This window comes from Pan troglodytes, chromosome 4 (assembly GCF_028858775.2).
Source record: "Pan troglodytes isolate AG18354 chromosome 4, NHGRI_mPanTro3-v2.0_pri, whole genome shotgun sequence".
Classification (NCBI taxonomy): domain Eukaryota; kingdom Metazoa; phylum Chordata; class Mammalia; order Primates; family Hominidae; genus Pan; species Pan troglodytes.
The window spans coordinates 18,216,387-18,232,230 of NC_072402.2; the positions used below are offsets into that span (position 1 = coordinate 18,216,387).

A 15,844-nucleotide genomic window follows, 5' to 3' on the forward strand; every position below is an offset into this window, starting at 1 on the left:
CCCTGTGCGTTAGAGAGTTTTTTTCTCAGACATCGAAGTTTTCTAATGCTCAACTTCGTAAAATGTCTCATTTTTTACTGTAAATAGTTTCTTTATTGTTGTGAAATGTGAACTTTGCGATTCTGTGAAGGAGACTGAATTCTGAAATGCCCCCTGCATTTCCCGCCCCTCAGAGACTCGCCCTGTGTCTGCCCCTCCCTTGGGTGTGGGCGGAAGCATGAATTGATGTGCCGGCCCAACTTCCTGATTAGATTAGGGCTATCCTGAACCAATGGCTGCTAAGGGCTGGGTCTAATTCAGTCATCTGAGCCCTTTGTAAGGGACGACTGAACCCCCCTGTGATTACGCTCCCCTGTGGGAGATTCCCCAGCACTGGCTGTGCACACCCAGGGAGCCTCACAGCCGAGACCTGGGCAACACGGGTAGGAGCTGAGAGCATCCTCACGGCAGCCGGCAGAACCAACAAGTGGGCCTGGGGCTCACAACCCCAAGGCATTGTTGAATTCTGCCACCAACTCGAATCGGATCGAAGCCAGACCCTTCTCGGGTGGAGGCGACGACCACACAGCCAGACCCATCCTGGAGGTCCCTCGTGTGCCTCTGAGCAGGAGGCGGTCACTTGGCCTAGCAGAACTTCTGACCTGTGAGCTGGTGTTTGTTTTAAATATCCCAAATTGGTGAGAATTCGTTCTGCATTGACCTAAAACTAACATACTCTCCTTCCACAAGTTTCTTCACATTGTGGAAGTGAGAAAATTCAGTGTGTGTGTGTTTGTGCGTGGGAAGGGGAGGCCGGGAGCCGTGTCCGGTTACGGCGGAACTGGCTCAGCAGAAGCACAGCAGCTAAAATCTTTGAAAGGTTCTCATCGCAGATCCAGAATCAAACCACCCCAGCCGGAACTTCTGCCTGTACAGCTGCTGTCACGGAGCAGGCTTGAATCTCACCCATGGAGACCGGCAGGCAAACAGGTGTGTCTGCTGAGATGCTCGCCATGCCCCGAGGTCTGAAGGGCAGCAAGAAGGATGGAATCCCTGAGGAGCTAGATGGGAACTCGGAAGAACCCAGGGATCAGGAAGGTGAGCTCAGGAGTGAGGATGTCATGGACCTCCCAGAAGGTGACAATGAGGCCTCAGCCTCAGCTCCTCCTGCAGCCAAAAGACGGAAAACACATACGAAAGGCAAGAAGGAGAGGAAGCCCACCGTGGATGCAGAGGAGGCTCAGAGGATGACAACCCTGCTGTCTGCCATGTCTGAGGAGCAGCTGTCCCGCTACGAAGTGTGTCGCCGGTCAGCTTTCCCGAGAGCACGCATTGCGGGTCTGATGCGGGCTATCACTGGCAGTTCGGTGTCTGAGAACGCGGCCATTGCCATGGCTGGAATAGCCAAGGTCTTTGTCGGAGAGGTGGTGGAAGAGGCCCTGGACGTGTGTGAGATGTGGGGAGAGACGCCCCCGCTGCAGCCCAAGCATTTAAGGGAGGCCGTTCGCAGGTTAAAGCCCAAGGGCCTCTTCCCCAGCAGCAACTGCAAAAGAATCATGTTCTAGGCCCGAGGCCAGAGGGCGGGGTCTGTTTGTGCAGGAAGAAGTACCGCGTTCATCTTCCAATGACAGGAGTGTGTGTGCTGGAGCTCCTGCATCTCAGTCCCACCTGGATTTACCCACGATCTCAGTGTCTTAAAATGTGCAGTTGCCCTTACCTGGATGAAGACAGCAGATCGTTTCATAGGAGCCTTGGCTAAATCTCTGGGCATTTTAATGGGATGTGGAGGCGTTTTTCTATGTCTTTCCAGTTGGAGGAATCAAGGTGCCTGGGCCCAGAGCATCCCGTGGACAGGCAGCTGCATTCAGAGAGGGAAGCCCTTCCCAGGAGATCTGTATGGTTTCCCGCTGAAGCCTGGTGTAGCTGTCTCTTAGCTTGTATGCTTCTGTCTGGGTTCCAGTGATTGGAGCTTGCAGAAATGTTTCCCCGATTGTTGTTCTTCTGTACCTTTTCAATGCTCATATGTATTTTTGTGAGCCATCACGAAAACAGCTAAACTGATCAACTGTTTTCCAAACTGCAGACATCAAAATGAAATCACAAAGCACTTTTTTTCCCCCTAAGTTGACTCTTCTATTCCTGCCTGCTGTGCTTTATGTCAGCAAGTGACCCTTTCCTGCATTATAATGCAATATAGTATAGATACATCATGTAAGACTAGAGAGAAACCAATTCCAAAACCGCCTTTCCTCAAGCCGCCATTTGTAACGATCATATGGGCGGTTTAAAGGACACAGAGAGAGCCCATTGATACTTCACTGTCGCTACACGTGGTGATTTTTCCAGTGCTTCCGGAGACACTGAAATTTAGTTCCAAACATTGCCTTAGAGGATTCTTGATTTTATTCATTCTACCGATGATCCGCTCAGAAAATCAAACCTGAGTACGGAGACATTGGAGAAGTCGTTAAAGTATTGGACCAAGTCGGTTCGTCACGCGTGACAAAGTTATTCCACACTCTACTTGTACATACTCTGCTTTACCTTCGTGATGGAAAAGAGTAATTTCTCGCTATAGAGTAAAAACCCGAGATTTATTATGGAATCAGCGTGAACCTCCCCAGCACAGCTCACAGATCATACGCCAAAAATTACACTGTGATTCCGTCTCAACAATTCTCTGTAGTGACCTGTGAATTGACAGCTCGTGAGGACATTCTTTAGTTTGGCTGAATCCAAAAAACCTGAAACCATCGAAACTGAAAAAAATGGAGTCTGCCAAATTCTGCCTCTTACCCTTTCAGCTACCATGCCACGTTCAACTATTGTACTTGATAAGTATTGGAAACTGAAGGTACTGATAATTTCAATAGAGTTTCATCAAAGTAGTATTTCTTTTGAGAAAGCCATAATCTCATCAGTAATGCCTTTCTAGAAGATCCCACAGGAAAGATGAACTAGCAACTCATCCTGACAGGAAAGTAAAACTCAGGAAAAATCCTAAGGCAGAGCAGCTTCGGCCTTCAGCGTGAAACTATCATAGTCTGGGCGCGGTGGCTCACGCCTATAGTCCCTTCTCTTTGGGAAGCCAAAGTGGGGCAGATCACCTGAAGTCAGCAGTTCAAGAGCAGCCTGGCCAAAATGGTGAAACCTCGTCTGTACTTGAAAAGATACAAAAATTTGCCCGGCGTGGCAGCGCGCACATTTAGTCCCAGCCGCTCTGGAGGCCGAGGCAGGAGAATCCGTTGAGCCTAGGATGCCGAGGCTGCAGTGGGCTGAGAGCAGGCCGCTGTAATCCAGCCTGGGGGACAGAGAGAGACTCTGTCTCAGAAATAAACAAATAAACCAAACTAAACTAAGATAAAATGACGTAAAATAAAATTGAAATAATATTTTCACGTTTCCCTCCCCCAGCCCATTTTATTTTCAGAGTATTTGATAAACCGCTTGTTTCCCTGTGCGTTAGAGAGTTTTTTTCTCAGACATCGAAGTTTTCTAATGCTCAACTTCGTAAAATGTCTCATTTTTTACTGTAAATAGTTTCTTTATTGTTGTGAAATGTGAACTTTGCGATTCTGTGAAGGAGACTGAATTCTGAAATGCCCCCTGCATTTCCCGCCCCTCAGAGACTCGCCCTGTGTCTGCCCCTCCCTTGGGTGTGGGCGGAAGCATGAATTGATGTGCCGGCCCAACTTCCTGATTAGATTAGGGCTATCCTGAACCAATGGCTGCTAAGGGCTGGGTCTAATTCAGTCATCTGAGCCCTTTGTAAGGGACGACTGAACCCCCCTGTGATTACGCTCCCCTGTGGGAGATTCCCCAGCACTGGCTGTGCACACCCAGGGAGCCTCACAGCCGAGACCTGGGCAACACGGGTAGGAGCTGAGAGCATCCTCACGGCAGCCGGCAGAACCAACAAGTGGGCCTGGGGCTCACAACCCCAAGGCATTGTTGAATTCTGCCACCAACTCGAATCGGATCGAAGCCAGACCCTTCTCGGGTGGAGGCGACGACCACACAGCCAGACCCATCCTGGAGGTCCCTCGTGTGCCTCTGAGCAGGAGGCGGTCACTTGGCCTAGCAGAACTTCTGACCTGTGAGCTGGTGTTTGTTTTAAATATCCCAAATTGGTGAGAATTCGTTCTGCATTGACCTAAAACTAACATACTCTCCTTCCACAAGTTTCTTCACATTGTGGAAGTGAGAAAATTCAGTGTGTGTGTGTTTGTGCGTGGGAAGGGGAGGCCGGGAGCCGTGTCCGGTTACGGCGGAACTGGCTCAGCAGAAGCACAGCAGCTAAAATCTTTGAAAGGTTCTCATCGCAGATCCAGAATCAAACCACCCCAGCCGGAACTTCTGCCTGTACAGCTGCTGTCACGGAGCAGGCTTGAATCTCACCCATGGAGACCGGCAGGCAAACAGGTGTGTCTGCTGAGATGCTCGCCATGCCCCGAGGTCTGAAGGGCAGCAAGAAGGATGGAATCCCTGAGGAGCTAGATGGGAACTCGGAAGAACCCAGGGATCAGGAAGGTGAGCTCAGGAGTGAGGATGTCATGGACCTCCCAGAAGGTGACAATGAGGCCTCAGCCTCAGCTCCTCCTGCAGCCAAAAGACGGAAAACACATACGAAAGGCAAGAAGGAGAGGAAGCCCACCGTGGATGCAGAGGAGGCTCAGAGGATGACAACCCTGCTGTCTGCCATGTCTGAGGAGCAGCTGTCCCGCTACGAAGTGTGTCGCCGGTCAGCTTTCCCGAGAGCACGCATTGCGGGTCTGATGCGGGCTATCACTGGCAGTTCGGTGTCTGAGAACGCGGCCATTGCCATGGCTGGAATAGCCAAGGTCTTTGTCGGAGAGGTGGTGGAAGAGGCCCTGGACGTGTGTGAGATGTGGGGAGAGACGCCCCCGCTGCAGCCCAAGCATTTAAGGGAGGCCGTTCGCAGGTTAAAGCCCAAGGGCCTCTTCCCCAGCAGCAACTGCAAAAGAATCATGTTCTAGGCCCGAGGCCAGAGGGCGGGGTCTGTTTGTGCAGGAAGAAGTACCGCGTTCATCTTCCAATGACAGGAGTGTGTGTGCTGGAGCTCCTGCATCTCAGTCCCACCTGGATTTACCCACGATCTCAGTGTCTTAAAATGTGCAGTTGCCCTTACCTGGATGAAGACAGCAGATCGTTTCATAGGAGCCTTGGCTAAATCTCTGGGCATTTTAATGGGATGTGGAGGCGTTTTTCTATGTCTTTCCAGTTGGAGGAATCAAGGTGCCTGGGCCCAGAGCATCCCGTGGACAGGCAGCTGCATTCAGAGAGGGAAGCCCTTCCCAGGAGATCTGTATGGTTTCCCGCTGAAGCCTGGTGTAGCTGTCTCTTAGCTTGTATGCTTCTGTCTGGGTTCCAGTGATTGGAGCTTGCAGAAATGTTTCCCCGATTGTTGTTCTTCTGTACCTTTTCAATGCTCATATGTATTTTTGTGAGCCATCACGAAAACAGTTAAACTGATCAACTGTTTTCCAAACTGCAGACATCAAAATGAAATCACAAAGCACTTTTTTTCCCCCTAAGTTGACTCTTCTATTCCTGCCTGCTGTGCTTTATGTCAGCAAGTGACCCTTTCCTGCATTATAATGCAATATAGTATAGATACATCATGTAAGACTAGAGAGAAACCAATTCCAAAACCGCCTTTCCTCAAGCCGCCATTTGTAACGATCATATGGGCGGTTTAAAGGACACAGAGAGAGCCCATTGATACTTCACTGTCGCTACACGTGGTGATTTTTCCAGTGCTTCCGGAGACACTGAAATTTAGTTCCAAACATTGCCTTAGAGGATTCTTGATTTTATTCATTCTACCGATGATCCGCTCAGAAAATCAAACCTGAGTACGGAGACATTGGAGAAGTCGTTAAAGTATTGGACCAAGTCGGTTCGTCACGCGTGACAAAGTTATTCCACACTCTACTTGTACATACTCTGCTTTACCTTCGTGATGGAAAAGAGTAATTTCTCGCTATAGAGTAAAAACCCGAGATTTATTATGGAATCAGCGTGAACCTCCCCAGCACAGCTCACAGATCATACGCCAAAAATTACACTGTGATTCCGTCTCAACAATTCTCTGTAGTGACCTGTGAATTGACAGCTCGTGAGGACATTCTTTAGTTTGGCTGAATCCAAAAAACCTGAAACCATCGAAACTGAAAAAAATGGAGTCTGCCAAATTCTGCCTCTTACCCTTTCAGCTACCATGCCACGTTCAACTATTGTACTTGATAAGTATTGGAAACTGAAGGTACTGATAATTTCAATAGAGTTTCATCAAAGTAGTATTTCTTTTGAGAAAGCCATAATCTCATCAGTAATGCCTTTCTAGAAGATCCCACAGGAAAGATGAACTAGCAACTCATCCTGACAGGAAAGTAAAACTCAGGAAAAATCCTAAGGCAGAGCAGCTTCGGCCTTCAGCGTGAAACTATCATAGTCTGGGCGCGGTGGCTCACGCCTATAGTCCCTTCTCTTTGGGAAGCCAAAGTGGGGCAGATCACCTGAAGTCAGCAGTTCAAGAGCAGCCTGGCCAAAATGGTGAAACCTCGTCTGTACTTGAAAAGATACAAAAATTTGCCCGGCGTGGCAGCGCGCACATTTAGTCCCAGCCGCTCTGGAGGCCGAGGCAGGAGAATCCGTTGAGCCTAGGATGCCGAGGCTGCAGTGGGCTGAGAGCAGGCCGCTGTAATCCAGCCTGGGGGACAGAGAGAGACTCTGTCTCAGAAATAAACAAATAAACCAAACTAAACTAAGATAAAATGACGTAAAATAAAATTGAAATAATATTTTCACGTTTCCCTCCCCCAGCCCATTTTATTTTCAGAGTATTTGATAAACCGCTTGTTTCCCTGTGCGTTAGAGAGTTTTTTTCTCAGACATCGAAGTTTTCTAATGCTCAACTTCGTAAAATGTCTCATTTTTTACTGTAAATAGTTTCTTTATTGTTGTGAAATGTGAACTTTGCGATTCTGTGAAGGAGACTGAATTCTGAAATGCCCCCTGCATTTCCCGCCCCTCAGAGACTCGCCCTGTGTCTGCCCCTCCCTTGGGTGTGGGCGGAAGCATGAATTGATGTGCCGGCCCAACTTCCTGATTAGATTAGGGCTATCCTGAACCAATGGCTGCTAAGGGCTGGGTCTAATTCAGTCATCTGAGCCCTTTGTAAGGGACGACTGAACCCCCCTGTGATTACGCTCCCCTGTGGGAGATTCCCCAGCACTGGCTGTGCACACCCAGGGAGCCTCACAGCCGAGACCTGGGCAACACGGGTAGGAGCTGAGAGCATCCTCACGGCAGCCGGCAGAACCAACAAGTGGGCCTGGGGCTCACAACCCCAAGGCATTGTTGAATTCTGCCACCAACTCGAATCGGATCGAAGCCAGACCCTTCTCGGGTGGAGGCGACGACCACACAGCCAGACCCATCCTGGAGGTCCCTCGTGTGCCTCTGAGCAGGAGGCGGTCACTTGGCCTAGCAGAACTTCTGACCTGTGAGCTGGTGTTTGTTTTAAATATCCCAAATTGGTGAGAATTCGTTCTGCATTGACCTAAAACTAACATACTCTCCTTCCACAAGTTTCTTCACATTGTGGAAGTGAGAAAATTCAGTGTGTGTGTGTTTGTGCGTGGGAAGGGGAGGCCGGGAGCCGTGTCCGGTTACGGCGGAACTGGCTCAGCAGAAGCACAGCAGCTAAAATCTTTGAAAGGTTCTCATCGCAGATCCAGAATCAAACCACCCCAGCCGGAACTTCTGCCTGTACAGCTGCTGTCACGGAGCAGGCTTGAATCTCACCCATGGAGACCGGCAGGCAAACAGGTGTGTCTGCTGAGATGCTCGCCATGCCCCGAGGTCTGAAGGGCAGCAAGAAGGATGGAATCCCTGAGGAGCTAGATGGGAACTCGGAAGAACCCAGGGATCAGGAAGGTGAGCTCAGGAGTGAGGATGTCATGGACCTCCCAGAAGGTGACAATGAGGCCTCAGCCTCAGCTCCTCCTGCAGCCAAAAGACGGAAAACACATACGAAAGGCAAGAAGGAGAGGAAGCCCACCGTGGATGCAGAGGAGGCTCAGAGGATGACAACCCTGCTGTCTGCCATGTCTGAGGAGCAGCTGTCCCGCTACGAAGTGTGTCGCCGGTCAGCTTTCCCGAGAGCACGCATTGCGGGTCTGATGCGGGCTATCACTGGCAGTTCGGTGTCTGAGAACGCGGCCATTGCCATGGCTGGAATAGCCAAGGTCTTTGTCGGAGAGGTGGTGGAAGAGGCCCTGGACGTGTGTGAGATGTGGGGAGAGACGCCCCCGCTGCAGCCCAAGCATTTAAGGGAGGCCGTTCGCAGGTTAAAGCCCAAGGGCCTCTTCCCCAACAGCAACTGCAAAAGAATCATGTTCTAGGCCCGAGGCCAGAGGGCGGGGTCTGTTTGTGCAGGAGGAAGTGCCGCGTTCATCTTCCAATGACAGGAGTGTGTGTGCTGGAGCTCCTGCGTCTCAGTCCCACCTGGATTTACCCACGATCTCAGTGTCTTAAAATGTGCAGTTGCCCTTACCTGGATGAAGACAGCAGATCGTTTCATAGGAGCCTTGGCTAAATCTCTGGGCATTTTAATGGGATGTGGAGGCGTTTTTCTATGTCTTTCCAGTTGGAGGAATCAAGGTGCCTGGGCCCAGAGCATCCCGTGGACAGGCAGCTGCATTCAGAGAGGGAAGCCCTTCCCAGGAGATCTGTATGGTTTCCCGCTGAAGCCTGGTGTAGCTGTCTCTTAGCTTGTATGCTTCTGTCTGGGTTCCAGTGATTGGAGCTTGCAGAAATGTTTCCCCGATTGTTGTTCTTCTGTACCTTTTCAATGCTCATATGTATTTTTGTGAGCCATCACGAAAACAGCTAAACTGATCAACTGTTTTCCAAACTGCAGACATCGAAATGAAATCACAAAGCACTTTTCTTCCCCCCTAAGTTGACTCTTCTATTCCTGCCTGCTGTGCTTTATGTCAGCAAGTGACCCTTTCCTGCATTATAATGCAATATAGTATAGATACATCATGTAAGACTAGAGAGAAACCAATTCCAAAACCGCCTTTCCTCAAGCCGCCATTTGTAAGGATCATATGGGGGTTTAAAGGACACAGAGAGAGCCCATTGATACTTCACTGTCGCTACACGTGGTGATTTTTCCAGTGCTTCCGGAGACACTGAAATTTAGTTCCAAACATTGCCTTAGAGGATTCTTGATTTTATTCATTCTACCGATGATCCGCTCAGAAAATCAAACCTGAGTACGGAGACATTGGAGAAGTCGTTAAAGTATTGGACCAAGTCGGTTCGTCACGCGTGACAAAGTTATTCCACACTCTACTTGTACATACTCTGCTTTACCTTCGTGATGGAAAAGAGTAATTTCTCGCTATAGAGTAAAAACCCGAGATTTATTATGGAATCAGCGTGAACCTCCCCAGCACAGCTCACAGATCATACGCCAAAAATTACACTGTGATTCCGTCTCAACAATTCTCTGTAGTGACCTGTGAATTGACAGCTCGTGAGGACATTCTTTAGTTTGGCTGAATCCAAAAAACCTGAAACCATCGAAACTGAAAAAAATGGAGTCTGCCAAATTCTGCCTCTTACCCTTTCAGCTACCATGCCACGTTCAACTATTGTACTTGATAAGTATTGGAAACTGAAGGTACTGATAATTTCAATAGAGTTTCATCAAAGTAGTATTTCTTTTGAGAAAGCCATAATCTCATCAGTAATGCCTTTCTAGAAGATCCCACAGGAAAGATGAACTAGCAACTCATCCTGACAGGAAAGTAAAACTCAGGAAAAATCGTAAGGCAGAGCAGCTTCGGCCTTCAGCGTGAAACTATCATAGTCTGGGCGCGGTGGCTCACGCCTATAGTCCCTTCTCTTTGGGAAGCCAAAGTGGGGCAGATCACCTGAAGTCAGCAGTTCAAGACCAGCCTGGCCAAAATGGTGAAACCTCGTCTGTACTTGAAAAGATACAAAAATTTGCCCGGCGTGGCAGCGCGCACATTTAGTCCCAGCCGCTCTGGAGGCCGAGGCAGGAGAATCCGTTGAGCCTAGGATGCCGAGGCTGCAGTGGGCTGAGAGCAGGCCGCTGTAATCCAGCCTGGGGGACAGAGCGAGACTCTGTCTCAGAAATAAACAAATAAACCAAACTAAACTAAGATAAAATGACGTAAAATAAAATTGAAATAATATTTTCACGTTTCCCTCCCCCAGCCCATTTTATTTTCAGAGTATTTGATAAACCGCTTGTTTCCCTGTGCGTTAGAGAGTTTTTTTCTCAGACATCGATGTTTTCTAATGCTCAACTTCGTAAAATGTCTCATTTTTTACTGTAAATAGTTTCTTTATTGTTGTGAAATGTGAACTTTGCGATTCTGTGAAGGAGACTGAATTCTGAAATGCCCCCTGCATTTCCCGCCCCTCAGAGACTCGCCCTGTGTCTGCCCCTCCCTTGGGTGTGGGCGGAAGCATGAATTGATGTGCCGGCCCAACTTCCTGATTAGATTAGGGCTATCCTGAACCAATGGCTGCTAAGGGCTGGGTCTAATTCAGTCATCTGAGCCCTTTGTAAGGGACGACTGAACCCCCCTGTGATTACGCTCCCCTGTGGGAGATTCCCCAGCACTGGCTGTGCACACCCAGGGAGCCTCACAGCCGAGACCTGGGCAACACGGGTAGGAGCTGAGAGCATCCTCACGGCAGCCGGCAGAACCAACAAGTGGGCCTGGGGCTCACAACCCCAAGGCATTGTTGAATTCTGCCACCAACTCGAATCGGATCGAAGCCAGACCCTTCTCGGGTGGAGGCGACGACCACACAGCCAGACCCATCCTGGAGGTCCCTCGTGTGCCTCTGAGCAGGAGGCGGTCACTTGGCCTAGCAGAACTTCTGACCTGTGAGCTGGTGTTTGTTTTAAATATCCCAAATTGGTGAGAATTCGTTCTGCATTGACCTAAAACTAACATACTCTCCTTCCACAAGTTTCTTCACATTGTGGAAGTGAGAAAATTCAGTGTGTGTGTGTTTGTGCGTGGGAAGGGGAGGCCGGGAGCCGTGTCCGGTTACGGCGGAACTGGCTCAGCAGAAGCACAGCAGCTAAAATCTTTGAAAGGTTCTCATCGCAGATCCAGAATCAAACCACCCCAGCCGGAACTTCTGCCTGTACAGCTGCTGTCACGGAGCAGGCTTGAATCTCACCCATGGAGACCGGCAGGCAAACAGGTGTGTCTGCTGAGATGCTCGCCATGCCCCGAGGTCTGAAGGGCAGCAAGAAGGATGGAATCCCTGAGGACCTAGATGGGAACTCGGAAGAACCCAGGGATCAGGAAGGTGAGCTCAGGAGTGAGGATGTCATGGACCTCCCAGAAGGTGACAATGAGGCCTCAGCCTCAGCTCCTCCTGCAGCCAAAAGACGGAAAACACATACGAAAGGCAAGAAGGAGAGGAAGCCCACCGTGGATGCAGAGGAGGCTCAGAGGATGACAACCCTGCTGTCTGCCATGTCTGAGGAGCAGCTGTCCCGCTACGAAGTGTGTCGCCGGTCAGCTTTCCCGAGAGCACGCATTGCGGGTCTGATGCGGGCTATCACTGGCAGTTCGGTGTCTGAGAACGCGGCCATTGCCATGGCTGGAATAGCCAAGGTCTTTGTCGGAGAGGTGGTGGAAGAGGCCCTGGACGTGTGTGAGATGTGGGGAGAGACGCCCCCGCTGCAGCCCAAGCATTTAAGGGAGGCCGTTCGCAGGTTAAAGCCCAAGGGCCTCTTCCCCAACAGCAACTGCAAAAGAATCATGTTCTAGGCCCGAGGCCAGAGGGCGGGGTCTGTTTGTGCAGGAAGAAGTGCCGCGTTCATCTTCCAATGACAGGAGTGTGTGTGCTGGAGCTCCTGCGTCTCAGTCCCACCTGGATTTACCCACGATCTCAGTGTCTTAAAATGTGCAGTTGCCCTTACCTGGATGAAGACAGCAGATCGTTTCATAGGAGCCTTGGCTAAATCTCTGGGCATTTTAATGGGATGTGGAGGCGTTTTTCTATGTCTTTCCAGTTGGAGGAATCAAGGTGCCTGGGCCCAGAGCATCCCGTGGACAGGCAGCTGCATTCAGAGAGGGAAGCCCTTCCCAGGAGATCTGTATGGTTTCCCGCTGAAGCCTGGTGTAGCTGTCTCTTAGCTTGTATGCTTCTGTCTGGGTTCCAGTGATTGGAGCTTGCAGAAATGTTTCCCCGATTGTTGTTCTTCTGTACCTTTTCAATGCTCATATGTATTTTTGTGAGCCATCACGAAAACAGCTAAACTGATCAACTGTTTTCCAAACTGCAGACATCGAAATGAAATCACAAAGCACTTTTTTTCCCCCTAAGTTGACTCTTCTATTCCTGCCTGCTGTGCTTTATGTCAGCAAGTGACCCTTTCCTGCATTATAATGCAATATAGTATAGATACATCATGTAAGACTAGAGAGAAACCAATTCCAAAACCGCCTTTCCTCAAGCCGCCATTTGTAACGATCATATGGGCGGTTTAAAGGACACAGAGAGAGCCCATTGATACTTCACTGTCGCTACACGTGGTGATTTTTCCAGTGCTTCCGGAGACACTGAAATTTAGTTCCAAACATTGCCTTAGAGGATTCTTGATTTTATTCATTCTACCGATGATCCGCTCAGAAAATCAAACCTGAGTACGGAGACATTGGAGCAGTCGTTAAAGTATTGGACCAAGTCGGTTCGTCACGCGTGACAAAGTTATTCCACACTCTACTTGTACATACTCTGCTTTACCTTCGTGATGGAAAAGAGTAATTTCTCGCTATAGAGTAAAAACCCGAGATTTATTATGGAATCAGCGTGAACCTCCCCAGCACAGCTCACAGATCATACGCCAAAAATTACACTGTGATTCCGTCTCAACAATTCTCTGTAGTGACCTGTGAATTGACAGCTCGTGAGGACATTCTTTAGTTTGGCTGAATCCAAAAAACCTGAAACCATCGAAACTGAAAAAAATGGAGTCTGCCAAATTCTGCCTCTTACCCTTTCAGCTACCATGCCACGTTCAACTATTGTACTTGATAAGTATTGGAAACTGAAGGTACTGATAATTTCAATAGAGTTTCATCAAAGTAGTATTTCTTTTGAGAAAGCCATAATCTCATCAGTAATGCCTTTCTAGAAGATCCCACAGGAAAGATGAACTAGCAACTCATCCTGACAGGAAAGTAAAACTCAGGAAAAATCCTAAGGCAGAGCAGCTTCGGCCTTCAGCGTGAAACTATCATAGTCTGGGCGCGGTGGCTCACGCCTATAGTCCCTTCTCTTTGGGAAGCCAAAGTGGGGCAGATCACCTGAAGTCAGCAGTTCAAGAGCAGCCTGGCCAAAATGGTGAAACCTCGTCTGTACTTGAAAAGATAGAAAAATTTGCCCGGCGTGGCAGCGCGCACATTTAGTCCCAGCCGCTCTGGAGGCCGAGGCAGGAGAATCCGTTGAGCCTAGGATGCCGAGGCTGCAGTGGGCTGAGAGCAGGCCGCTGTAATCCAGCCTGGGGGACAGAGAGAGACTCTGTCTCAGAAATAAACAAATAAACCAAACTAAACTAAGATAAAATGACGTAAAATAAAATTGAAATAATATTTTCACGTTTCCCTCACCCAGCCCATTTTATTTTCAGAGTATTTGATAAACCGCTTGTTTCCCTGTGCGTTAGAGAGTTTTTTTCTCAGACATCGAAGTTTTCTAATGCTCAACTTCGTAAAATGTCTCATTTTTTACTGTAAATAGTTTCTTTATTGTTGTGAAATGTGAACTTTGCGATTCTGTGAAGGAGACTGAATTCTGAAATGCCCCCTGCATTTCCCGCCCCTCAGAGACTCGCCCTGTGTCTGCCCCTCCCTTGGGTGTGGGCGGAAGCATGAATTGATGTGCCGGCCCAACTTCCTGATTAGATTAGGGCTATCCTGAACCAATGGCTGCTAAGGGCTGGGTCTAATTCAGTCATCTGAGCCCTTTGTAAGGGACGACTGAACCCCCCTGTGATTACGCTCCCCTGTGGGAGATTCCCCAGCACTGGCTGTGCACACCCAGGGAGCCTCACAGCCGAGACCTGGGCAACACGGGTAGGAGCTGAGAGCATCCTCACGGCAGCCGGCAGAACCAACAAGTGGGCCTGGGGCTCACAACCCCAAGGCATTGTTGAATTCTGCCACCAACTCGAATCGGATCGAAGCCAGACCCTTCTCGGGTGGAGGCGACGACCACACAGCCAGACCCATCCTGGAGGTCCCTCGTGTGCCTCTGAGCAGGAGGCGGTCACTTGGTCTAGCAGAACTTCTGACCTGTGAGCTGGTGTTTGTTTTAAATATCCCAAATTGGTGAGAATTCGTTCTGCATTGACCTAAAACTAACATACTCTCCTTCCACAAGTTTCTTCACATTGTGGAAGTGAGAAAATTCAGTGTGTGTGTGTTTGTGCGTGGGAAGGGGAGGCCGGGAGCCGTGTCCGGTTACGGCGGAACTGGCTCAGCAGAAGCACAGCAGCTAAAATCTTTGAAAGGTTCTCATCGCAGATCCAGAATCAAACCACCCCAGCCGGAACTTCTGCCTGTACAGCTGCTGTCACGGAGCAGGCTTGAATCTCACCCATGGAGACCGGCAGGCAAACAGGTGTGTCTGCTGAGATGCTCGCCATGCCCCGAGGTCTGAAGGGCAGCAAGAAGGATGGAATCCCTGAGGAGCTAGATGGGAACTCGGAAGAACCCAGGGATCAGGAAGGTGAGCTCAGGAGTGAGGATGTCATGGACCTCCCAGAAGGTGACAATGAGGCCTCAGCCTCAGCTCCTCCTGCAGCCAAAAGACGGAAAACACATACGAAAGGCAAGAAGGAGAGGAAGCCCACCGTGGATGCAGAGGAGGCTCAGAGGATGACAACCCTGCTGTCTGCCATGTCTGAGGAGCAGCTGTCCCGCTACGAAGTGTGTCGCCGGTCAGCTTTCCCGAGAGCACGCATTGCGGGTCTGATGCGGGCTATCACTGGCAGTTCGGTGTCTGAGAACGCGGCCATTGCCATGGCTGGAATAGCCAAGGTCTTTGTCGGAGAGGTGGTGGAAGAGGCCCTGGACGTGTGTGAGATGTGGGGAGAGACGCCCCCGCTGCAGCCCAAGCATTTAAGGGAGGCCGTTCGCAGGTTAAAGCCCAAGGGCCTCTTCCCCAACAGCAACTGCAAAAGAATCATGTTCTAGGCCCGAGGCCAGAGGGCGGGGTCTGTTTGTGCAGGAAGAAGTGCCGCGTTCATCTTCCAATGACAGGAGTGTGTGTGCTGGAGCTCCTGCGTCTCAGTCCCACCTGGATTTACCCACGATCTCAGTGTCTTAAAATGTGCAGTTGCCCTTACCTGGATGAAGACAGCAGATCGTTTCATAGGAGCCTTGGCTAAATCTCTGGGCATTTTAATGGGATGTGGAGGCGTTTTTCTATGTCTTTCCAGTTGGAGGAATCAAGGTGCCTGGGCCCAGAGCATCCCGTGGACAGGCAGCTGCATTCAGAGAGGGAAGCCCTTCCCAGGAGATCTGTATGGTTTCCCGCTGAAGCCTGGTGTAGCTGTCTCTTAGCTTGTATGCTTCTGTCTGGGTTCCGGTGATTGGAGCTTGCAGAAATGTTTCCCCGATTGTTGTTCTTCTGTACCTTTTCAATGCTCATATGTATTTTTGTGAGCCATCACGAAAACAGCTAAACTGATCAACTGTTTTCCAAACTGCAGACATCAAAATGAAATCACAAAGCACTTTTTTTCCCCCTAAGTTGACTCTTCTAT

The 15,844-nt window shown here is 49.7% G+C and overlaps 2 protein-coding genes across 2 annotated transcripts in view; both read left to right on the forward strand.

Moving 5' to 3' along the window:
• The window catches only part of LOC134810145 (TATA-box-binding protein-associated factor 11-like protein 5), a 30,268-nt gene extending 21,860 nt beyond the window's left edge, over window positions 1–8,408 (forward strand). The window contains exon 3 of the mRNA XM_063811798.1: window positions 8,052–8,408. Within this exon, the coding sequence (XP_063667868.1) occupies window positions 8,052–8,408 (357 nt within the window). The remainder of the gene's footprint in view (window positions 1–8,051) is intronic.
• Window positions 8,409–9,030: 622 nt separating this feature from the next.
• LOC134810146 (TATA-box-binding protein-associated factor 11-like protein 13) lies at window positions 9,031–15,218 on the forward strand (the record flags this gene model as incomplete). Its single annotated transcript, XM_063811799.1, has 3 exons — window positions 9,031–9,108; window positions 11,484–11,786; window positions 14,916–15,218. Coding segments are annotated over exons 1-3 (684 nt in total), but the record flags the coding sequence as incomplete, so codon positions are not given.
• Between the last annotated feature and the right edge of the window lie 626 nt (window positions 15,219–15,844).